Below are 26,142 nucleotides of genomic sequence, written 5' to 3' on the forward strand. Positions count from 1 at the left end.
CGTTGGCACAGGTTCAAAAGGAGATTGAAAGCAAGCTCCAAGATGACATAACTGAACTGTGTTACAGAGACTGGAACTCGAGCATACTAAGAGTGCCTAAACCAGATGGTACCCAACAGTTACATATGGACTATCACAAAGTCAATGCAGTTACAAAGACTGACTCATACCCGATTCCTCATTTGCGTAGGACTGTTGAAAAGGTGAGACAAACAACTGACGTTTCTAAGTTGGACTTGCTCAAAAGGAACTGGCAGGTACCTTTGTCCAAAACAGCGAAGTCAATTTTGGCTTTCGAAACATCAAATGGACTATATCAATTTAAAGTCATGCCATTTGATATGAAAATGCACCAATCACATTTGAGATTAACCAATAAGGTAATTTCTGGATATCCCAACTGTCATATATATAGATGATCTGGTGATTTTGTGTCACACATGGAAGGAACATTTGCGACATTTATCGGAATTGTTCAACTAACTTCAGGATGCAGGTTTGGTGATTAGCCTAGCTAAAAGTGAATTTGCCAAAGCCCAAGTCACCTTCCTGGGCCAAATGGCCCCACAGAATGCAAAAACAAAGGGAATTGGGGAGTTTCCCATATCATCCACAAAAAGAACAATACTACAATTCCTGGGATTGAGTGGATTTTATTGGAACTTTGTATCAAATTTAGCAGTGTGGCTGCTCCACTCACTGAATGGGTAAAGAAAGGCAAGAAGTTTCAGTGGACAGTGGACTGTCAGAAGGCATTCGACAGCCTGAAAGCTGTGTTAATCACTGCCCCAGTGCTAGGCCACACCGAAGTACGCAAAGTTATTCAAGGTGGCTATCCATGCGAGTGATGTGGGTGTTGGTACTGTGCTCTTACAGGATGATGATGATAAGATCGAAAGACCTATCGGATATTTCTCCAAGAGACTGAACATTCAACAACAGAAATGTTCAACAGTTGAGAAGGAGACTTTGAGCTTGGTGTTGGTGTTACAACATTTCAGTGTTTATGTTCCCAATAATATACCGGAGATAACCATATACACTGATCATAACCTAAGTTATGAAATTAACCCAAAAAAATTTGAGGACAAAAAGTCCAGACTGTTTAAAAGGAGCTTGTTGTCAGAACCAATCAATTTGAAAATTGTGCATGTGACAAGACAAGAAAGTGTGATTGCCGAACCATTGTTGAGACTTGGATGAGAAACTGAGGTATTCAGTAGCAGGAGTAAACGGACTGAAACAAAATGTAGTAGGGCATGTTTGCATGTTTAAAGTCAATGTAATGTATTCATGCGTTGCAGTGTGTACTAACAATTTAAGATCAAAGGGGTTTAAAATGAAACCATCTTTGGACATAGGTGGTTTATTTTTCTTTAAGAGCAGAGGTATGATGATGCTGCTCCTTTAACAAGGTTATGTTGTCCTTGTTTTTGTTTTCAGAGGTGTCAGAAGGCAGAGGTTCTGGCATGTCTGGGTCTATCTACCTGAAGAAGCTTTTACGTTTCTTAAATAAAAACACTTGTGCAATGGAAGGTAAGTTCTCCCAGCTCAGCTTTCCTCTGGTATGTTTTGGTTTTCGCAGTCTGGCTGTTTTGCAGCTGCTGGTTAAGTCTTAGCTGGAAACCCAGAGAGACTGTTGGACCTAAAAAAAAAGCTCCATGCTGATCTTCTCTTTCTCTGCAGTCTTTCTTCTGTAAGAACCTGTGCTTGAATTTACCTTTACGTCTAGCGGTGTTTCTGGGATATTGCAGGTATTTGGAACAACCCTTTAAGTTGCATTTTTATGTCAGTTAGGTTTTCAAATATTTACATTGTTCTAAATTAAATTTCCTGTTGTTCGGGTATAAATAAATTCTATTTTGTTTAAAATAGAGTGGTTGGGTCAGCTGCATCACTCCTGGAATATCTACACGTACTTAAAACAACTAGAAAGGTTGGGGTCTGGGCTGCCTTTCTGAAATGTTTGAGGGGGTCTGGCCTGCTCTATAACAATTGTCCCCAATCTGCCATTTTTTTTTGATTAGATTAGATTTCCTACAGTGTGGAAACAGACCCTTCAGCCCAACCAGTCCACACCGACGAGTAACCCACCCAGACCCATTTCCCTCTGACTAATGCACCTAACACTATGGGCAATTTAGCATGGCCAATTCACTTGACCTGCACATCTTTGGATTGTGGGAGGAATGTGGTCCACAGACAGTCGCCAGAGGTTGGAATCGAACCTGGGATCCTGGTGCTGTGAGGCAGCAGTGCTAACCACTGAGCTACCATGCCACCCCATTTGTTTCCCACTCACTTGACTAACCCATATGATTTTGCAAAATCTATCCATTCCTCATAACTTAAGCATGAAGCAGAAGTTTTGCCTCAATTATATAATTTTGTTTTCTTGATATTACCTTCTAAATCTAACGATTCAGTAGAATGGTTTAATGATAACTTCATTATATTCCTTTTTTTCCCCTCTAATTGTTTTTCATTGTCCTTTCCACTTAAGCCACAGTAAGCAGCAAGCAACTGGGAAAGTTAAATACATGTAATGGGTACAAGTAAAAGAAACACAGACTAAATTTAATGTGAACCCAATTTCACAATAAACCCCACAACTGGTCAATAATAACACTTATATAGTTCAATCAAAAGCTTTTCTCTCCCAATTGAAAGACCAGGGTCAAATGGCATGGTAGACCATTTTGATTGTATTTCTTTGCTACTATCTAATGCAAAGGCATCAATAAAATGAAAGAGAACACCAGATATTTTTGTAGCTATTAAGCGCTTGACAGATTTTTAGCTTCCATAACAGTTCCACAAAATTCAAATGATTTCAAATGTTGTAATTAATTTTTAATTGATTTCATTGGGGCATTAAACTAATACTTGTGTTTGGATCTATGCCAGTTTAAATTAGCTGCAGGGTATTACACAGTCAGCAAGTTAGGATAGCGATTGTCGCATTGACTTTTTAATCTTTGGAGTTCTGTAACATTGGAAAACTCTAGTCAGGTAAATGAAATATGCAAATTGGAATCAACACTGCATGCTAACATTAAACCAATTTTAATTTAAACTCTCACGGACTTCCTATGCATCTCTCTGAAAAGGTGCCAGAAGACATATAACAAATAGATTACAGCCTGCTTCTGTTAGAATTCATCAAAAACTAAACAAAGACAAATTTAAAATCTACACTTACCAAACTTCCTTCAGGGCATCAGAGTGGAGTACAGGCAATGATTTGTTTTGAAATCATTTTAAATCTGTATTTATTGTAATATCTCCCTACTTAATTAACAGCAATAACTTGGTTTGAAAGCCCAAGTCCCACAAACCTGAAACAAAATCCTATCACAAAGGTTTTGGGTACTTAAAGGGAAGGTTTAACACACACAAAGACATACAAACTGACACGGTAACAGTGGGACACTGTTGAACGAACAAAGCTCAAAGGAATAATTATGTGTCAAATGAATAATGTTTCACTCAGTCATTTTCAGTATGGATGAGGTAGGGAAAACACAAATTGACTAGCTTTGCTGGAGAGAGAAATGGAGTCAATTCTTCTGGCCAGTCCCTGTGAATGCCCCTCATGTGTCACATGGTGTTGGAGACTGAGGACCTTCTGCTTTCTCTTTATCACCCAACTCAGAATAAACTAACATAAGAAAATATGGTAAGGAAATAAGAAACAACAGTTACAGAAGCAATGATAAATTTGACAAATTAGTTTTACATCCTCTCATGGGCTAGTATGATTAAAATGAAATGAACCTTTATGAATGGACAAAAAAAAGATAAAACTGACTAGAATCAAGAGAATACCTAATGTAAAATTTCAAGCCCTCTCACCAAACATTTATCATTATTGTGTTCTTACAGTGCTTGAGTAGGTTAGTGGAAAAAGAAGCATTTTTAACGAAAATAACATTTGTGCATGTTATGATACACCTCCATGGCCATTACATCTCGAGGTGGGACTTAAGCCCAGATCCTGTGGGCCCTGTAAGAACACCACTGCTGGGTCACAAGATAACATCAGGTTAGTGCATCTGTGCTTGAAGGCAACTTTCATAAGGACTTCAGGTGTGGCTTTAATATATTACCAGAAGACACTGTCTCCCATATTAACATATAATCACATAACAACAGAATGCAAACCATTGAACAAGGTTTCCTTATTTGCTGGTTTAAGGAGGCATTATGCTGTCTATTTTTAATTGGTTAGATTCCTGCAAAAATATCAGGATGGACAATGTGTTAAAAGTGCATTACAAGTTCTAGTTACAATCAAGTAAGATATAAGGTTGGTAAGACCTACCAAAATGTTTGCTGGTATCCCTGTCACACTGATGGTGTTGATCCTCCAGAAACTCCAAGTCCAGCATTAGGTCATCCTCATCTAGGTCACAGGATCCTAATCTATTCAGGACATCCTGAAGTCAAGAGAGGGATAGAAGAAAACCCAGTTCTTAAGATATTACTAAAGTAATTCTGCCAAAAAAATGTCTTTACTGGCAACTACCAACATTACAAAACCTGTTTAGAAGCGTAAATATATTGAAAGTTTCAGAAGAAATTTGGATTGACACGGTCATCCAAGAGTGAAATGGGCACCAGTGTATTGGTCAGAATCAAAATTGCACAGGGGTCTGGTATATTTGGTTTACAACCACCTTTGGGAAAATCTGTCAAACTGAGGCCCTGTTTGATTTCGGAGATCAATATAAAAATATCATGTTAAGGACCAACGTGGCAAGCTATTATATTATATGGTTAAATGATAGAAGAAATGTCAAAACAGGGTGTTTCAAATAGCTCCCGCTCATACAGCGGATCATCATTTATCTGCATGGTGACGCTGGTGGTTCTCTGATCTCTTGCCTATCACTTCGCAAGCCAATAGCAAGCCTGGTCGCAGCTGAAGTTTCCTACCTTCAATCAATGCATAGCCCTACTAATTTATTTTTTATTTGCTCATGTGATATGGGCATCACCAGCTGAAACCTGCATTTATCCCTAATCACCCAAAGGGTTGTTAAGAGTCAACCATATTGCTGTGGGTTTGGAGTTGCATGTAGCCTCGACCAGGTAAGGATGTCAAACCTCCTCCCAAATAGAATATCAATGAAACAGATGGGCTTTTACACAGCCAGTTTTTTTATTCAATTATTTCAGTTCATATATTTTAGTCCGTATTTTGTGGAAGAGCTGATGCAAGAGGGAACAGAGTCAGAGGGGTTTAATTGACTCACTTATTTGAGGAGCTGGTCCAAGAACAATGGGCTAAATGGTCTTTTATTCATTCTTACATGAAGTGTGGCATTGCTGGCAAGACCAGCTTTTGTTGCACAAACCTAATTGCCCCTTGAGCTGATTGAAATCACCAAAAGAGCCAAAGGGCCATTAAGAGTCAACTCCATTCCTGAGTGTCCCATCTGGCTATAAGAGGTAAGGACAGCAGATTTTCTTCCCTAAAGGGCATTCATGAAGAAGATGAGTTTTATTTCATTGAAAGTTATGGGAAATTTAGTCCAGCTTAATTCCAGATTTCACTGAATTCAACATTCACCAGACACTGTGTTGGGATTCAAATTCATGTCCTCAGAACATTACCAGGGATTACGAGCCCAGTGACATTACCATTACACCACCACCTCACCATGTTGGGGCAGAGACAAGTTTAACTCCCCAATCAGTGCCTTTCCATTTCAACATGGGTGCCTGAGCCTGATTGAAAATCAAGTCTAAAGGATACTTCATTGACTGTAAAGAACATTAGAATATTGTGAAACTTGAGCAAGGCTCTGCATTTAGAACAGGTTTGATTGTGTTTTTCATATCTATGCACTAATTAATTAATTCTCAGCTTTTATCAGACATTTATCTCTAACTATTTTCACCTATTTAATCCACAGTAACTTTTTGGAATATCGATTCAAGTAAGGATTAACAGTTTTGTAGAAATTATATAAACAGGCCATTTGACCCATCAAGTCAATGCTCCACCAGGGTATCCTCTCACCTCACTTCATCCCATTGTATGAACATATAAATCACTACCACCTGCAAGTTCATCCCCCAAGCCACCAACCATCCTAACCTCGAATCATACCGCTGCCCGTTCAGTGGCACTGGGTCAAACATTCCGGAAAGCCATCCCTAACAACATTGCAGGTCTTCTTACACCAGAATTCAGCAGTTCAAGGTCGTCAGCTAAGGATGGGCACTAAATACTGACCCAGCCAGCAAAGCCTGCAGCCCCGAATGATTTTTTAAAAATTCTCCCTCTGTACTTAATTAATTTTCCTTCAAATGGACTTACGCTTTTCACACAACTCTATTTTGCATTGTGTTCCACATTCTCAATACTGTTTTGGTGATGATACATTTCCTGAATAATAAATTGGATTCATTAGAGTCAGAATCTTAGAGATGTACAGCACGGAAACAGAACCTTCGGTCCAACTCATCCATGCCAACCAGATATCCTAACCTAATCATGTCCCATTTGCCAGCACTTGGCCTATAACCCTCCAAACCCTTCCTATTCATATACCCATCCAAATGCCCTTTAAAATGTTGCAATTGTACCAGCCTCCACCACTTCCTCTGGCAGCTCATTCTATACACCCACCACCCTCTGCATGAAAAAGTTCCCCCTTAGGTCCCTTTTAAATCTTTCCACACTCACTCTAAACCTATGACCTTTGTCTCTGGACTCCCACAACGGAGGGAAAAGACCTTGTCAATTTACCCTATCAATGCCCCTCAGGATTTTAAGGTAACCCTTAAAATGTCACTCCTTAGCCTCCGACGCTCCAGGGAAGACAGCACCAGCCTACTTAGCTTCTCCCTGTAGTTCAAACTCTCAAATGCTGGCAACATCCTTGGAAATCTTTTCTGAACCCTTTCAAGTTTTACAACATCCTTCCCGTAGGAGGACGACATGAACTACACACAGTATTCCAAAAGTGGCTTAATCAGTGTTCTGTATAGCCACAATGATCTCCCAACTCCTATACTCAATGCACCGACCAATAAAGGAAAACATACTAAATGCTCTCCTCACTATCATTTCTACCTTAGACCCCACTTTCAAGGGGCTATGAATCTGCACCCAAGGTCTCTTTGTTGAGCAACACTGAGGAAGGGTCACCAGACCCATAACATTAACTCTGACCTCTCTTCACAGGTGCTGGCAGACCTGCTGAGTTTTTCTAGCAACCTCTGTTTTTGTTGCTAGAAAATCCCACAATTCTTTCAATTTAGATTTATTAGTTACTGTTCTCTATTCATGAACTCTTAAGTTTGGCTTGCAAAAACATCTTCTTTACTTCAATATCAGAATTTTAAAGGTCTCAATCAGTTCATTGTTTCTGAGAGGTTCCATCAATATCATGGCAGATGAAAAACTCCTACCTCAACAGATTTTTGCATGCCCTCATAATTAGATAAGATTAGATTACTTACAGTGTGGAAACAGGCCCTTTGGCCCAACAAGTCCACATCGACCCGCCGAAGCACAACCCACCCATACCCCTACATCTACCCCTTACCTAACACTATGGGCAATTTAACATGGCCAATTCACCTGACCTGCACATCTTTGGACTGTGGGAGGAAACCGGAGCACCCGGAGGAAACCCACGCAGACACGGGGAGAACGTGCAAACTCCACACAGTCAGTCGCCTGAGGCGGGAATTGAACCCAGGTCTCTGGCGCTGTGAGGCAGCAGTGCTAACCACTGTGCCACCGCGCCGCCCACAACATTAGGTAACAACATTTATGTAATAAGTCTGAAGCCTTCTGAAAACCAATCTTCAAGGCATTTAACACGGTGAGAGTGAAGCTTAAGAAAGAAATGAATGTAAATGGGGGAGCATTATCAAAAGCTGGAGATCTGCAAGTTCATCTGCTGACCAGAAGCAAGTACCACTAAAATCATTGAATGGAGCAATCCTACTCACAAATGAGCAGGATTGTAGTGGGTCAGAGCCCTCTAAGAACCTAATTAGTGCCCAATGGATGGTGCATGGGAATGGTCTCCCAGAGGGAACTGCACTCTGAGGTGAATGCACCATTAACCAGCGAAAAGGTTCAATACATTAGAAATACAAATCACTCAAACCCCCCTGAACAGACTGAATCCCAGCCAAAGTTTATAAAAACAGGAGAAGAGAGATATCCTTTAATAGCTTTACAAATCTATTTACAACATCACAGGATCACAGAATTGATTGAGAGTTTGAGTTTGATTTGTTGTTGCTACATGTACCAAGATAGTGAAAAAGTGTTGTTTTGTATGCCATACAGGCAAATGATACCACATAAAGTGCCTCAGGTTAGCAGAACAGAGTGCAGAGTAGAGTATTACAGCCACAGAGAAGGGGAGAGAAAGAGAAACCAGAATTAACATTTGGAGAGGTCCGTTCAAAGTCTGATAGCAACGAGAAAGAAGCTGTCTGGAATCTGTTGGTACGTGTATTCAAACTTTTATATCTTCTGCTCGACTGAAGAGGGTAGAAGAGTCTTTGATTATGTTGATTGCTTTACTGAGGCAACATGAAATATTGTTACATTGCAGAAGAGGGCCATTTGGCCCATCATGCCAGTACTGGTTCTACTATCTAGTGCCAAATTCATGCTTTATCCCTATATTCCAACGCATCATTTCCATCCAAATAATCATCTAATGTCTCAATTGAACCCGCCTCCAACACATATCCAGGCAGAGCGCTCCATACCCTGCTCAAGATGTTGAAAACATCTGTTAAACATCTTCTCAGCCTTCCTCTCTCCAAGAACAACAGTCTCAACTTACTGTATAATTATAGAATCCCTACATAGGGGGAAGAGGCCATTCAGTTAATTGAGTCTTCACTGACCCTCTGAAGGGCATCCCACCCAGACCCATGTCCCCATCCTATCCCATACCCCACATTTACCATGGCTAATCCAACTAACCTGTCCACTATGGGCAGTTTAGCACAGCCAATCTTCCGACTGTGGGAGAAAACCAGAACACACAAAGGAAACACACACAGACACAGGGAGAAAATATAAACTCCACACAGACGGTCACCCAAGACTAAAATTAAACCTGGGCCAATGGCGTTGTGAGGCAGCACTTAACCACTGAGCCACCATATTGCCCCTACACATCTTCAATCAATTCTCACAACTGAGGTTTCCCATTCCTGACACTATTCTTGTAACTCACTTCTGCATGTTGGTTGAAAGGGAGTGTGCCTTTGACCAAAGGATATGGTAGCTGTCTCCCTCTCGAAAAACATGAGAATTGGAAAGTCCAACTGGTCAAACTGCAAAAGGTATGGCAAAATCTCATTCAGAATTCTTCTGAACAGTTATTTTCCAGCGGTGACAGAAGAAACCTTCCCTGATCGTCAGTACTAATTTAAACATAACAGAGGAACAGCAAACACTGATCCAGCTCCAGAAGTGCATAGAACAAAACATGGATCCATACTGGACCTTTTTTTATTTCAGCAGTCATACAGCACAGAAACAGACTCTTCAGTCCAACCAGTCCATGCTGACCATGTTCCCAAATTATTTTGTAGATCTCAATCTGAAGTTCCATCCAGCAGAGACTTTAGAAAACACTATATAGTAGCAAGTATCATTTTAACTTTAGGGCTTTCAGTGCTCAATCCGTTCACTTAACAAGGTAAAAACAATGTCTGCAGATGCTGGAAACCAGATTCTAGATTAGTGGCGCTGGAAGAGCACAGCAGTGCAGGCAGCATCCAAGGAGCAGTGAAATCGACGTTTCGGGCAAAAGCCCTTTTGCCCGAAACGTCCATTTCGCTGCTCCTTGGATGCTGCCTGAACTGCTGTGCTCTTCCAGCACCACTAATCCAGAACCCTTCACTTAACACACTGTCCAGTAAACCTTTATTTTTTCATCAATCTCTACAAGTGGGTACTACTGTAAGAACAGCACTTCCATTGTAGCAAGGTGCAGAGTGAATTTGACAGGAAATAGACAACAAGGCTGTTGAATGGCTCAGATGTGAAAGACACTGAACAGGGGTCAGACCACTGCTTTTCTTGATCTGTATTTATTATGTAAACTCAGAATATGCAGGACACAATTTTCACAATTTACAGATGACCCAAAGGTTGGCAGCACTGTGAATTTTGAGGAGTGTTGTGTTAGCCATCAAGAGGATTAGACAGGGCGGTGGAATGGTTAGATATATAGCAAATTAAATTTCAAAGCAGAGAAGGCATAAGTGATATTTCTTGGCAGAAAGAATGTGGACAGACAACATCATCAAAATGAAAAATACAACACGAAGGAGTGCAGATGCAGATGGGCCTAGGGATAAGTGCATGTGCACAAATCATTGGAAGCAGCAAGGCAGGTTGAGAAAGTCATTAAAAAGCCACATTGGATCCTGGGCTTTATAAACAGAGCACACAGTACAAAAACAAGGAAGTTATGGTGTTGGTCTCAACTGAGGTAGGAGCCCAAATTTGAGGTTATGCATCCACATCCTATATTATACGACCAGAAGAGATAATTTCTTAGTATCTATTGAACATGTTAATCATTTGAAATGCCTCAATTAGATTATTTTTAATCTTCTGTGCTCAAGTCAATCCAAAGTCTTTGCAAGCTGCCATCCTCAGGTTTCTAGTTCAGTTTCCACTCTGGTGAATCTATACTGTGCTACTTCAGTGTCAATTTATCCAGCCTGAAGTGCAATATCCAAAACCGAACACAACCTTTTCCATGTGGTTTAACCAGAATTCCATATGTAACAGGAACATAATTTTCTTAGTATTCCAATCCGTCCAGATTTTCCCCACAACCCTGCCAGTGAATTTCATTGTAATTCACTCCCACATACTAATCCTTCTGAATGTAAAATTGCAAACAATTTAGAATAACAGCTATGAATATAACAACGTAGAACTTCTTCAGGGTTTGAGGTATTTCTAACGGAAGGTCATCAGCCTGAAAAGTTAACGCTGTGTTTCCCTCCATCGACGCTGTCACAAACTGAATATTCTCCACACTTTTGTTTCTATTATTTTTAAGGAGTCGATCCTTTTTCCGATAAACTGCAATGGACATTGAACAGTTCGATAGTTGAAATACAAGCATCATCTGTACCACCATTTAATGAGTTGATTAAACCACCAAATTGCCCAATTCTACCTGATTGTCTAATTCAGTTTAAAGAATGCATACTAGGTTTGTGTATTGAACAAGAAAATAACAATTAAATTCATAGAATCATATACATTGTAAACAAATTGTCTTTCACAAGGGCAAAAAATATATAAACTGCGAACTGATAGCACTGTAAATTCTATCCCTTCTAAAACATTTTAGATATATAAAGACAGAAACAGGAGACAGACAAGACATGGATATTAAGGATAGAAAAGGGAAAAGAAATCAAGAAAATTCAGTTTGATAACAATTTCTATGGTCTTGATTGGCGCTGAGTTGTTTTCTGTCAGTTCCTTTCCATTTTGGATGTACAATGATGTTTAGTCTTTCGTTGACTGGTTGAGAATAGATCCTTCAATGTCTCTGAAGATGTTTCATCCCTTCCCACAGGGAATTTGCAGAGATAGGATAGAGGAAGACAGCTAGCTGCTACTAGAAACTTTCTGGTTCCTTCACACTGGAGAAAGGAGACTTATGATGTTTTCTCTTGGCAGGCCCAATGTCCCTGGCTCCCACGTGAGTCATGGCCACCTGGTTAGGAGCCATTCAAAACATAGCTGCCAAGCACTTTTCCCTGAGTTCAGAATTAATCAGGTCCATTCTGTCTGCTTTTGCTGTCATTATTGCAAAATAAGGCAACATTGTACAGAACTGTCTGTGCTCAAGTGAACACAGTTTTTTTTTCTTAAAACCATGGGCATCTCCTTACACCGTCCCTTTGATTTAAAGCAGTATCTTCCTTTTTCAGTCCCTAGTCCAAAGATAAAGGGAATGAAAAGATGTGGTATTTACAATAACAAAATTGTTGTTGGCCTGGAAAGAAGTCAGTCAAGGAAAATGGTCATTATGATGGCCGACTGAGGACTTGTGCATTTTGTGATGACTTGTGGGAAAGTAAGGCATGATTATCAGCGCATTCTTCTGAGTTTATGAATTTCTGAAAAACACATTATGCTCTGTCTTCAGATGGATTTATTTAACATAGATGTAGAAAAGTGTATTCCCTCAGAAGATAATGAACCTGGGGAATCTGTTATGACAGAGTGTTTGTAAGGTTCATTCAAGATGAAGAGACAGATTTTTAATCAGTAAGAGAATCAAGATTTAACTGAAAACAGCAGGAAAGTGGTGAGGATTATCAGATCAGTCAATCTAATTGAATGGTGAAGCAGACATGATGGGCCAAATGGCCTAAATCTGCTCCTATGTCATATGCTCTTATTCTGTGGTTTGTTTTATTTCCATAGGTTTCTAATTCTGGACAATTGTTGTTCAAGAACTTGAGGACCCTGGAGCAATCTTGTGATGATGTCAGAGCTGCATATCACTAAGCATAAATAGCGCAGAATCGGTGAAATTAAAATACTCTGGAATGGGAGTCTTAAAGGAGCACAGACATGAAAGCACAATGATGATAAATTGGCCTTTAACAAAGAACTAGAGCTCATTATAGCCTTGAGTATTAAGTATAGCAGTATTTTGTTTTACTGCTATACTAAATATAGCAGTAATACATAGTATTACACTAAAGTCAAAGGCGAAAGACAGTTCTCTAACTTCTCTTCTGTACGGTCAGTCTGGCTTGAACCCAAATTCATCGTGCAGCACCAAAACACAAAAAAAAATGAATTAATGAATGAAATAGCACCCTCTACTGCACCAGGAAGAAATATGTAACCTTAAATTCAAACTTTGTCTTAAATCTTAAATCACTATTTTCCTCATCAAATAGAAATAAAATGCAGGATGGGCATAAATTTAGAGAATTCTAGCTAGTTTACCAGCATTTTGAATCAGTATAGAATACTTTTGTCTCGGAATTAAATATTGACAGGCTCTGTCTCACTTTCTGACCAGTTTGGAATCAGGTTACGCTGGAAGAAACTCTCAACAAATTTCAAATGGAACAGAAAAGGCAAAAGAAAAATTAACAGGCAGGGTATTTTTAAAACAATGCCTCTTGCAGTACAATTAATGCCTCAAGCTGTGCTATAAAATATGCATTTTCATTTAACTGAAAGAAATTTCCTACTATTTCTTGCCTCTGCAGCTCAAGGCTAAAATAAAATCTTGTTACCTTAGCTTATGAATCTATCTTTTTAACACAATTACATTGGAGTAGCAGAATTTTAAATTACCTCTGCATCGGCAAAGTGTGTGAGGCAGTGTTTCAATTATGTGACAATGAAGGGACAATACCCCATTTACATTTAATTAATTTGCTTTTTTTGAAAAATGTCGCTGCTTGCAGCCAAAAGAACACAAAATCAAGCAAAGTTTCAAATTATCTGCATTCCTTGGAGAACATACATCATTGAACACAGTGCAATTCTGGATCACTCACTGCAAACGTTCAAGAGTAGTTTGAGTGCTGTATTTCAGTTTACCTGAAGGTTGCTCAAATTGAAATTTATTTTTCGCAAATAGTTCTCTAACGTGTTATAGTTTGCACATTTTCAATTTTCAAATGGCAACAAATGCACAGTGCAACTGCAGCCAAACTGGAAACTATACGTACACTGTTGAGCTTTGATACAATTATCAAATCTAAGACAAAGTAAGTAAATTCAGTATTACCCAACAAGTGAATTCATACAATGTCTGAAGCAGTGTAATTTCTGCTTGTAGAAAACAGCAGGCAGAAAACTGCTTCATATAAAGTCCACTGGCGCCATCCAGTGCCCAAATACACAATATTTGATGCAATGCTCATTTTCAAATTTACAACAGAATGAGTTTTGCGACTAAAAACAAAACATTGGAGAAAATCAGCTATTGATTTTGAATGGACTTGAATTCACCCTGTTACTCTACCCACAGATGCTGGCAGACCTGCTGTGTTTCTCCAGCAATTTCTGCTTTTATTTCAAATTTCTAGCAACTGAAGTGCTTTGCTTTTATTTGTTTTTGGCAAATGCTGCCTAGAACTATCCTTTAAATTACTTGAACAATACATATTTATAACAATGATGATGTGCACAGGACAGGCCCCAGTTCTCTGACGGCTGTTTCTCCAGTATAGTTGGGAGTTGTGCATTTTGATCCAGAGAAATACCCAACATAGGGAGAAAGTGAGGACTGCAGATGCTGGAGATCAGAGCTGAAAAATGTGTTGCTGGAAAAGCGCAGGAAGGGAAGGGCTTATGACCGAAAAGTAGATTCTCCTGTTCCTTGGATGCTGCCTGACCTGCTGCGCTTTTCCAGCAAATACCCAACACAGCAGACTCCAAGGGATAAAAGCAAATTACTGCGGATGCTGGAATCTGAAACCAAAAGAGAAAATGCTGGAAAGTCTCAGCAGGTCTGGCAGCATCTGTAAGGAGAGAAAAGAGCTGATGTTTCGAGTCTAACTGACTCTTTGTCTAGCTTTGACAAAGGGTCAGTTAGACTTAAAACATCAGCTCTTTTCTCTCCTTACAGATGCTGCCAGACCTGCTGAGATTTTCCAGCATTTCCTCTTTTGGTTTCAGACTCCAAGAGAATTGCCTGGGAAATTGAAAGTCCCATTGAGCAATTCCCCTATGCTTGGAATCCTCTGAAAGTGTCAATTTAAATCAGAAAATTCAGATGGTTCCATTTCAGTTAATAGTTACTCAAGAAATGTTAGACTTATATCTCTAGTCTAACTCATGAGTAACTAATCAAGTGCTTCCCCAACATAACCCATACACTCCCAAATGCCTTGCAGCCTCCCTCTCCATTGAGGACTTGACACTCCACTCCTCAGCAACTGACACCCACACTCTCTCCCTGGGTTCCAACATCCAACATCCACTCCATTTTGAGACCCAACATACTCCATCTCTCCAATGGGTCTAAATACCTTCCCTCTCTCCTGCCAGCCCAACACCCTCCCTCTCCCGACATCTTGGCTCCCTCTCCGAATGAGTCCCAGCATCCTCTCTCTCCCCCAATGGGTCCCAGCACGCTCCTTCTCCCCTCTAGACCCAAATACCTCCTGCCAATTCCACATACCCTAAACATTCTATCACTTAACCTGGCTCCCTTGCATTCTACCAACCTAGTCCACTTGGAATTGTACCCTTTGCCCACTTGGCATGCTGTTCATCTGACACCCTACAGTCCCAGCAACCTAACTCATACTTACCTTATGTTATTAAAAATCACACAACACCAGGTTACAGTCCAAAAGGTTTATTTGGAAGCACTAGCTTTCAGAGCGCTGATCCTTTATCAGCTGATTGTCAGTGTTTATCCATGCATAGGAGCTGACAAAGTGGCGGTTTGTGAGGTTGGATTTTTAAATTACCAAGTTCAGCAACTGACCCAAGAAAAAGGGATACAAAGTGCCTTGCCTTGAAAGTTCTGCACAATGAAAGAGTAGCCAGATTTGAAGTATGGCTCCACATTTCTGAAGGAGCCCTGGTTGGAATCTCCTGCCAGAAATGCAGAGCTCTTTCATAACATAAGGAGTAGAGAAGCAATTCCTCACAAAATCTAGACCTCTCATTAAATTATTAGGAGCCTTTCCCACAATGGGAAAATGCCACATAGAAGAGAAATATTGCATTCTCCATGGGGAAAGGGGGGAAATTATCAGCTAAATAAATGCATATTCAATAAGTTGGAGTCAACAGAAGAGTCAAGAATTTCCATTTAAAAAGGGAAAAAAAAAATTCTAAACATTTCCATATGAAATCTGGCCATTACAAAGCACCTTTAAAATGTCCCAAAGTATTTCAGTGCAATGTTGCCACTGACACTGAATCACATATGGAGATGTAAAGAGAGTAACCAAAAGCATCGTCAGAAAAATAGATTTTAAGGAGTTGGTTGAAGGTGGAGAAGGAGAGATTGGAATTGTTAAGGAGGGAATTCTGATCTTCAGGCTGAAGCAGTCAAAATCTGAAAGCATAGCCAGCAACAGTGGAGTAAGCAAAAATGAGCTTGATTCACATTGTGGGCTTGGCATGAATGAAGATCACTAATTTTGGCTTCACAAGGGAGACAACAGAACTTTTTTTGATATTTGCAGAATCTGCCATGAGCAACCCACTTTATTTCTGCCAATACATGCAATAAAATGATGGTCAGTTCTTGCAGCCTGTGCTGCAGGAAGGAATGCCAATCTCCTCACCACCACCTTATCCTGGAGATATTTGGCTTTCTAATCCATAGAAATGGCATGATAGAGTATTCTGCACCCTTCATAAGTCCCTTTTCCGCTTTAAATAATGTAAAATTAAATCAGGACAATGGTCTTTGGCAGTCTACATCTTGGTGCACCAAGTCATTTAAACTTAATGGACTTTCAACATTATTCTGAAAACACATTATTTCTCAGATCCAGCCTACCAACTCTATTTGGAGTACAGGTAATTTGCTTTGCTAATTCATAATTACCACAGCATTAGCTTCACAGTCTGGAACCCCATTTACACTGCAGTGCTGCACTGCTAATACTTCATTCAGGAGTAAGACAAATATTGTAAAATAGGGGCAAGAGCAATGAACAAAATGACAAAGAAGAATACAGTTTCTAATTATCCCATCCATCATATCCTTGTTTTAATTCTTACTGCAAATGCAATGCTACCATCGGATCTATTCAGAAGTTACCTCTTCTTCCTAAATGGATAAAATGCAGGGCTAATATAGGAACAAAGAAGCCAGAGTAGGTCATGTTTATGGCTCTGGACTTTAGATCTTCATCGCTTTCCCTGGGACATTAATTGAGGGATAAATAATGACGGGGATACTGGAGAAATGCTCCGCCTGTTCTTCAAATTAGTACCATGGGTGCTTTTGCCTGAGAAGGCAGATGTAGCCTTATTTAACATCTCATGCAAAGTGCATCTTCCTCAGCATCATAATGCAAAGCCAACTTTGACTTCTGCACCCAAATCTTGGGGGTGGGATTTGAACCCAGAGCCTTGTGAAGCAAAGGTAAGAATACTGCCAAGAGTGAACCATAACTAATACTGGAGATCTTCTATTGTTGGTCTAATTCATTAATAGGATGTGGGCTCTGCTTGCTGGGTCAGCTCATCATAAGTTGCCCTCAAGCAGATGGCAGTGAGCTGCTCTCTTGAAGTACTGCAGTGTATTTGGAGCAGGTATCCACAAAATGATTATAAGTAGGAAGTTCCAAGATTTGGTCCAGCAACAGTGAAGGAACCGTGATATATTTCCAAGTTAGGATGGTGAGTAGTGTGGAATTACTTTCAAGCATCAGAGATTATTTTCTCTCCCAAAGCGCATCATTCACAAAAAGAGGGCCAGAAATGGAAAGCTGAAGCCAATGCAGCAGCTCAAAAAATATTGAAGAAAGCAATGTGTAAGGACAGGAGTATAATAACCATTAAAAAATATTAAATTAAATTGCAATTTGGGCATCAAATTATACAGATAAGTTTGGAATCTGAGAGCTAGTAAAATTTGATTTGGAATTCGAAGCAAATGGCAATGCTACCTGGACATTTGTTTCGGTATAAATCTTCCCTATAGTCAAGCAGGCCCCTAAATGGGTCAACAATTTAATATCTTTTTTTTCCCTAATGTGCTTCCATTAATATGCCAATAATGAGAATGGAACAACACAAGTTAAGCTAGGTAATTATAAACACAATATGTTTACCGCGGGGTAAAGCATACAGCCTGCCACTGGGGCACCTCACTGGGTACAAGGCTTTGAAGCTGATTATGGATGTACAATGCACAGCACTCAGTCACAACCGTACCTCTGCCAAATTCACTGGCTTGAATGGAGCCATTTGTCAGAGACAGAGACAGCAAGCAGTCCCAACCTCATTCTGACTACCACCACACCAGCCTGGGCAGTCTTCCCAGAGACAACCAATAAATAAACTGCTGAGGTATCCAGCCACTGATTGAGGACAGGTCCCTGAGAAACCCGTATCTATTACAAGGCCTACAGTCCTAAAAGTCGAGACACTGCCACTGCTGGGTGCGAGAAATGTGGGTATCTTTGAAGAGAAAAGGGAAGGGTTCTCCCGTAGATACACAGTACATCTCAGTTAGAATGGCCATATATCTTCTTTTGGAAGGAACATTATTTTCTTCCACACTCTCGACTCCTCTACCACTGTCCTCTCGAGTTATTGTGGGTCAGGAATGCTTAATGTGCAAAATGCAGAGCCACCCTTGTCGAGATCAGATTCCCCATTTTAAAATGGGAAGTGAAATCAGATTTTTACTTGCATTTGGCATGCAGAACTTTGGAAACCCATCTGATTTGAAAATTTATGAACACAGCAGAAAGCCTGCTGAGAAATCAGGAACATTCTGAACGGTAAACGGAAAATGTTTTCATTCCTTCGAAACTCACTATTAGGTGCTGCATTATAATGTGGATGTCGTTTTTAATCCAGAGACTCATCATTCAAATTTGTGCTTTAAAGATAAGTGGAGCCTTATTACAGTAATTTTCCAATGTAGAAAGTAACATAATGCAGTGAATATTGATACAAAATGTCCTGTCAACCTTTGTTGGTATCTCTTATGCAACAATTTAAATGAAATGACAACAATTACTGATCAAAGAACAGCTCTCTGCAATTGGATGGGGATAAAACTACCTGCTTATGTCCATTGATTGACAGGCACATTGCTTCAACATTGAAGCACCTTTGTTCATTTAATTTTGTACTGTACTCTGTTGTTTGAACAGGTATGGTCACAATAAATGCTTGGCTTAGTTTTAAATGCTAATTCAGCACAGTAGGAGTTCTGTACCTCCTTGCATACTTCAATCTGTCTGTACTGCTCGTAAACAAAGTTTTTCACTATTCTTCAGTACAAGTGACAGTAAATAAATCAATAATCAATTTATCAGAAAACAAATTCCAATTCTTGACGTTATAGATTCCAGGGTACACAACATTTTGAAAGGATAGTCAGAATGTAAAAGAAGGTGGGGGAGCCCTGATAATAAAGGATCAAATAAGGATGTTAAAGATAAAAGATTTTGGCTCAGAAAATCTGACAATATTTTCAATATTAATTAAAAATACCAAGGATTAGATAGCATGGATAAGAGTAGTTACAGGCCTCATAATGCTTATACCATTGTATAGAGTATGAAAATAAATTCTCACAGTTTGTCACAATATGAACTTTAATCAATTATATTGCCAAAACTAGTCAGTAGGACAGGTTTGTAGAATGCTTTTATGATAGTTTCTTGGAACAGTGGGTTATGGAACTAACTGGGGATAAAGTTGGTTTAGTTCAAATTCTGTGTAATGGAGCAGCATTAATTAATAATGCCACAGTAAAAGATGCACTAGAAAACAGTGACAGTAATACAAGTGAATTCCACATTATAGTTGAAAACAACAGAATCCAATTACAAAGAAAGAATCTTAAACATAAACAAAACCTTTTCATAGATATGAGTAGAGAGCTTGCAAAGGTTCATTAGGTAAATAAACTACAGGTAGACAATCCTTTATCCAAAATCTCAAGATATTTTCATGATTTTTTTTTCTCAATAACAAGGTTGTTTGGCATGTAAGCAATTAACCCAACTCCACACCCACTTTACCCACATCACTCAGATGCGATGTAGGGACGTGACCCAGCACTAGCAGGCATCAATTCTGGTTCAGAGACCAAAGTACTCGTAGGTATCTGCTCTTCGATAAGATATTTTTAAATTTCACCATTAAACTCACTTATTCTGAAATCTGAAAAACCAGCTGAGCCCAAGGATTCCAGATAAAGGATTGTGTACCTATACAAGATATGGCATGGTGGATGAAGAATGGAAAGCATTTAAATAAATTATTATTGCTAATTAGCAAATTCAAACACCCAAAGCAAAGTAAAGCAATCACCTAACTTGATGGGTTTAAGGTCATTAGCCAGACATCTGTTCTATAGAATGGCATTACTTGGTAACGTACGTTGTTTGAGTCTCTCCTTAAGAGCATGCAGAGTTTGTACTCAGGATCCAGTTGTACAGTGCTCCGACTTTCCCAGAACTTGTGTAGTAAGGTTCACTCTTGCTATGGTCATCCAAAGCCTTCGATTTGAATCTACTTGGAATTAGTGCACTTTTAGTGGTAGTTATTTTGGTGCAGACTCAAGGGACAAAAGGATCTTTTCTATGCTGTATGAATCTATTTGACAGATGGGATTTGTCACAAAGGGAAGCTGAAAGAAATCTTGAAGGATTTTCCCAAGCAGAAGCCAGAAAGCCAACTCCAGGCTCCTGCCAGACATTCAAAGTTTGTGAGAAGATTTGTAGCTCGGGTGCTCATTGTTGTGGTTCTGTTCGCCGAGCTGGGAATGTGTGTTGCAGACGTTTCATCCCCTGTCAAGGTGACATCCTCAGTGCTTGGTAGCCTCCTGTGAAGCTTTTCTGTGATCTTTCCTTCGGCATTTGTAGTGGTTTGAATCTGCCGCTTCCGGTTGTCAGTTCCAGCTGTGCGCTGCAGTGGTCGGTATATTGGGTCCAGGTCGATGTGCTTATTGATTGAATCTGTGGAGGAGTGCCATGCCTCTAGGAATTCCCTGGCTGTTCTCTGTTTGGCTTGTCCTATAATAGTAGTGTTGTCCCAATCGAATTCATGTTGCTTGTCATCTGCGTATGTGGCTACTAAGGATAGCTGGTCGTGTCGTTTCGTAGCTAGTTGGTGTTCATGGATGCCGATCGTTAGCTGTCTTCCTGTTTGTCTTATGTAGTGTTTTGTGCAGTCCTTGCATGGGATTTTGTACACTACATTGGTTTTGCTCATGCTGGGTATTGGCCAGACATTTTGCCTCAGCAGTGGGTCCCTTCCACAATGCGGATGTTCCTCGCAGTGTCACCAATTTATCCATAAATTTGTTTTGATATTCATTCTGGGGTTGTGTGCATCAATGATTAAGCTTGTATTTGTTGATCATCCCTAGATGCCCTTGAGAAGGTGGCAGCCAGTTGCCTTCTTTATCTTTTGTAGTCCTTGCATAGAGGGACACAGAGTTCTTTAAGGAAAGAAAGTGCAGGACTTGGATCCAGCAATAGCAAATGACCAGTGAACTATTTCCAAATTAGAATCATGCAAGGCTTTCAGGCGAACTTGCAGGTGGTGGTGATAATTCTGAGGAAGCCTAGATTGAAAGGATTAAGTTGTAAAATATGATGGTTGAGCACAGACTTGCCTATCCTGCAAGTCTAATACAAAGGCTAATGTATATAGGGGCACAAAGTAAGGGATGTTTGGCACACAAGGGTGTTGTTCTCTTTATTTCAATGTACAATGAATAATTACCAGTGAGTAGCATACATATAGATGATCAAACCATTCCAGATGAAAGGAAAAAGTGTTTTGCTGGAAGGGTTTTAATGAATTTCTCACATTTTCATAAGAAGATTACATAATCTATACATATTTTTAGCTTTGTTACACGAGTAGGCATGATACAAACACAGATTAACAGTGTTCCATAAGTGAAACCTTGTTGACCATCTAAATTGTTAACTTAGAGAAGCCATAATTTTTCTTTTTTTTTATTTATTTGTAGGACTTAGCCATTGCTGGCTGGACCATTACTTATTGCCTGTCCCCTGTTGGCATTGAAAAGGTGGTAATGAGTTGCCTTCTTGAACCGAAGCAGTCCATGTGCTGTAGGCAGACCCACAATGCCAGGGTGGGGGGTGAGATGGTTGGGGTGGGTGGTGGGAAGGATTGGGGATTTTCCAAGACTCTGTTTAGTGTTGCTGGTTCAAACAGAATATATTTCCAAGTCAGGATGATGAGTGGCTCAGAGGGAAACTTACGAGGGATGGTGCTCCCATCTCTTGCCCTTCTGCGTAAAGGTGGCTGTGGTTTTGGGAGGTGCTATCGAAGGAGCTTTGATGAATTCCTGGAATGTATTCTGTATACAGTACACACTGCTGTGACTGAGCAGTGGCGGTGGAATGTTTGACAGAATGCCAAACTAATCAGCCTCACTATACTGGATTCTCAATTTGTGAAATTTAAATATTCAATATTCTTCAAAACTGCCCAATTGTTCCACATCAGACTTTATGAATAACAGTTCTCAGACATCAAATTTATAGCTAAACAAAAGTGAGTAAATTACTGTCAATGCTAACTTTAGCAGAGCAAGTTAAACAGGATAATCTAAATAATGTCTTTGATTTAAACCTGATTTTCTTTAATCATAACTCCCACTCTTACACAGGGACAGAAAAATGGATAGTTAAGGAATAAATTAGAAAGAAAATAAGACAGTTATAATTTGCCATTTCAATAACCATTTCAATAATAAGTACTAGGTCTTTATGGAATCCTTAAAAAAAAGCATTATATTACAGGCACGAGGGATTGTATCTTATTTTAAATTCCAAAGTCACCAGTCAATACAATGGCTTTCAGCAGGCTCTGAGGAATTTTCACTTACTTCTTATAAACTAGGATTCTTTACACAGAACATTCAACAATTCTCTAGTTGGATATAAAATGACAAAGAAAGTAAATAAAAAAATAATTCTCAGGCTAGCAGATTCCCACTGTAAAGCCTTCTGCTCAAATATCCAGTCAAAAACAATTCAATTGATGGTCTTGCTTTCCTTTTCAACATTGTCCATGATTGGTCGGTGAGCACCAGCCTCCTTTTGTTTGACCAATGGAAGATATAAAGGGCTGCCAGTCCTTGGGCATAACAGATCCTGGTGCTGAAACGTCTGCAGTATTCTTAAAAAAGTAATTAACCACCTAGCTCCCATATGCAATCATCAGTTTGATGGTTCTCTCATTTTTGCTGAAGATAAGCTGCTGCTCAAGGTTCCAAGTCTGATTCTCAACTTCAGCTCACAGCTCCAAACCAAAAATGCGAAAAATAAAGAAAAACGGTGATTGCCTGAATAGGTAGGAGTGCATGTAATGCCAATCAAGTAAGCTGCTCTCTGTGTCAGATAGAGACAAGCTTCTCATGTGTTGTTTGAACTGCAGTCATCCAATCAAGTGGGGTATATTCCATCACAACCTCAACTTGTGCCTTGTAAATGGTGGGCAGATTGTGGAGAATCGGGAGGTAAGTTACTCACGGCAACATTGCTCGCCTCTGACATGATTTTGTAGTCACTGAATTTATATGGCCAGCTCAGTTCAATTTCTGGTCATTATAAGAATTAGCATCATGAGCAGCAATAAGATTAGTTACAAGATAGATATTAGCCAGGCACAATGTTCCTGCTCTGCTACATTCACCCGAAAGGGCTGACAGGTCCTTAACTTAACATTTCACTCTGTGTCAGTCCAGTGCTATCTCAATACTGCACTGAAATATTTGGCCTGGTATTTGTGCCCAAGTCTCTGGATTAAGACTTCAAAATGCAACCTTCTGAATCTAACAGAAGAATGCTACCAACTAAGATGCAGCTGACTATAATGCAGAGTGTTTGGAGTTATTTCCACAACATCTAAAAAATAAAAAATATAATGTTCTTCAATTTGAGTTATTGCTCCGAATATCACATGCAAGGAAACAGAAGGGACTGAAGAGAGAGAAAATGAACAGAGGAGAAGGGTGCCAAACAATTTTGAATCTACTGGAGCAAAGTTTGATCTTTTATGTACATTCTACACTTGCTTCTTGTACAGAAACTCAATTATGTGCCCTTAATTACATTTCCGGAGACAGAGCTGTGTTCATATCACATCTGAACAACAGATGACTATTGTATTCTGACAAATCTCCCTTCCTCCAATCCCATTTTATTTTTATCCTGCATTTCATAAATGACTCCAGGTTTCCTTTGTAGATTATTTTTATTTGCAAACATAGTTAGAAACCATGCTCACCGTTGGGATGCACAATGAAGTGAATTGCCAATAATCAGTGTGTATCCACTTTTATTATAAGTCACAGCAACTAAACATCTGCTTTTAAATATTCTAAAAAATAAACAAAGAACTAAAGATGCTAGCAATCAGAAACAAAAACAGAAATTGCTGAAAAACCTTTGCAGGTCTGGAGCATTTGTGGAGAGAAAGCACAGTTAATGTTTCAGGTCCTTTTTTCAGATATTAACTGTATTCCAAAACTGACCTAAACTTACTCTAGAAGCAATACACCACCCTGAGTTGGAACTCTAATCTTTTTATCTGCTTTAATTAATCCTTTGGAAAATGCAACACAGCTTCTTTCCCAAAGTACTATGTCCACTTTATGTGAATTCAAAATATATACATTCTCTCCTTATAATTAACTGTAGCCTCCATCAAAGTACAACTGGAAACACCAAAACCTGCAGGTCCCCCTCCAAACCATCCACCATCCCGTCTTGAAACTATACCACTATTCCTTCACTTCCATTGGGTCAAAATCCTGGAATATCTCCCGAACAGTGCTGCTGGAGGTCCTAGTCTCAAGGACTGCATGGTTTAAGAAGGTAGCTTATCACCACCTTCTCCAGGATAATTTGGGATTGGCAATAAATAGTAGCCTCACCTGTGATGCCCATGACATAAAATGATTTTTTTTAAAAAAAACACTATTTGCTAGCCCTTTTGATTGCGATCAAAATGAACTTCAGTATTATTGTAAAACACACTGAAAACAGATTATCATGTATAAGCTCAAGATGCTTATCAAGCTGTTATAATACAAGAAATGCAGTTGCCAATTTGTGCACAGCAAAGTCATACAAATGGCAACAATACTACTTATCACTGTTGCAGTGATAGTGTTGAAGGGATAAATGTTGGTCTGCACAGGAGCGAACATCTCCCCTACTACAAAGCATACATTTATCATCAATTATACCGTCTATTTCATTCTGACATCTTGTAGTATTTAATCATTTGATGATGTTATTCTGGTAACTCATCAATGTACTTGGTATTTGATTGTATAAGCCTGAGGGTCAAGTGAGAAAGCTCAGTAAATTGAATAGATTGCTGGAAGACCCAAGGCTCTGATTTGACACTGTATGAGGTATTCCTGTGAATTCTGAGACATAAGCAATCAATGTAAGTACATGCGCTGTAGATTCGGAATTTTGCATTGTTCTGAGATAAATCAGGCATACAAGATATAGAGAAAACTCGAGGATAAGTAGCATGCCTCATCTTAGACTGACTGGGAATCCAGCCTGTCAATACAAGATGAAGTCTCTGGAATGGGACTGAAACCCACAATCTCCTATGCTACCACTTAGACATATTTGATTCTTCTTTAAGTGATATGATGCCTTATAGCTATGGAAATGAGTTGAACCAAGTTACTGCTTATTTGTCCTCACCAACAGAAGGCAACTTTCTTCATTCTGTACTGGAGAGTTGACCAGGGAGACATTGGCTCCTATTTATTCACAATGAAGGATTCAGGATAACTCATTTTGATAATCTCCAAACTGAACAAACAGGGGATTCTGAATTTGACATGGTAGAAACAGCTACCATGTCAAATGATTAATATCAATAATAAGAAGCTTACAGATATCAACCTGTTCAGAGATGTTACAACACATATCTGGAGTAGGTGGGACTTGAACCCAGATCTCCATGTTCAGAGGCATTAAAACTACAACTATCACTTATATAAGTATTTAATTGCTGAGAGCTAATCACACAATAATCCCATCAATTACAATTCTATGCAATATGTTTATTTACAAGATTAGCCAAGAATGGGATTTTGCTTTTACATTCTGCATATTAATTTCAGTGAGCTAGTTTGCATGATTACAATCAAAATCCACTTAAATATTGCTCTAAGCCTCACTGCAAATGATTGGCATTATCACATAATTAGCATGAGATTCATCAAGCTTGTCTGAATCCTTGCTGAGAATGACAGAATGCTAACTCATCAATCAAATCAAAACATGTTTAGATTTGGCTGTACATTGTATGAAATTTACCCAGAATCAAATGGGATAGTTGAATGAACCAATGTTACTTGTAACAAAATCCTTGAATACAAAGAGATCGGGATTCCTCAAACCGAT

General features: G+C 39.3%; 1 protein-coding gene across 3 annotated transcripts in view; it reads right to left on the reverse strand.

The window, feature by feature from the left end:
• Nucleotides 1–26,142, reverse strand: part of ccser1 (coiled-coil serine-rich protein 1) — a 1,276,667-nt gene that overhangs the window by 976,117 nt on the left and 274,408 nt on the right. For all 3 annotated transcript variants that reach the window (XM_072583863.1, XM_072583864.1, XM_072583865.1), the window contains exon 4: nt 4,325–4,439. In XM_072583863.1, the coding sequence (XP_072439964.1) occupies nt 4,325–4,439 (115 nt within the window). The remainder of the gene's footprint in view (nt 1–4,324; nt 4,440–26,142) is intronic.

The sequence above is a fragment of the Chiloscyllium punctatum genome, chromosome 14 (genome assembly GCF_047496795.1).
Source record: "Chiloscyllium punctatum isolate Juve2018m chromosome 14, sChiPun1.3, whole genome shotgun sequence".
NCBI classification, from domain to species: Eukaryota; Metazoa; Chordata; class Chondrichthyes; order Orectolobiformes; family Hemiscylliidae; genus Chiloscyllium; species Chiloscyllium punctatum.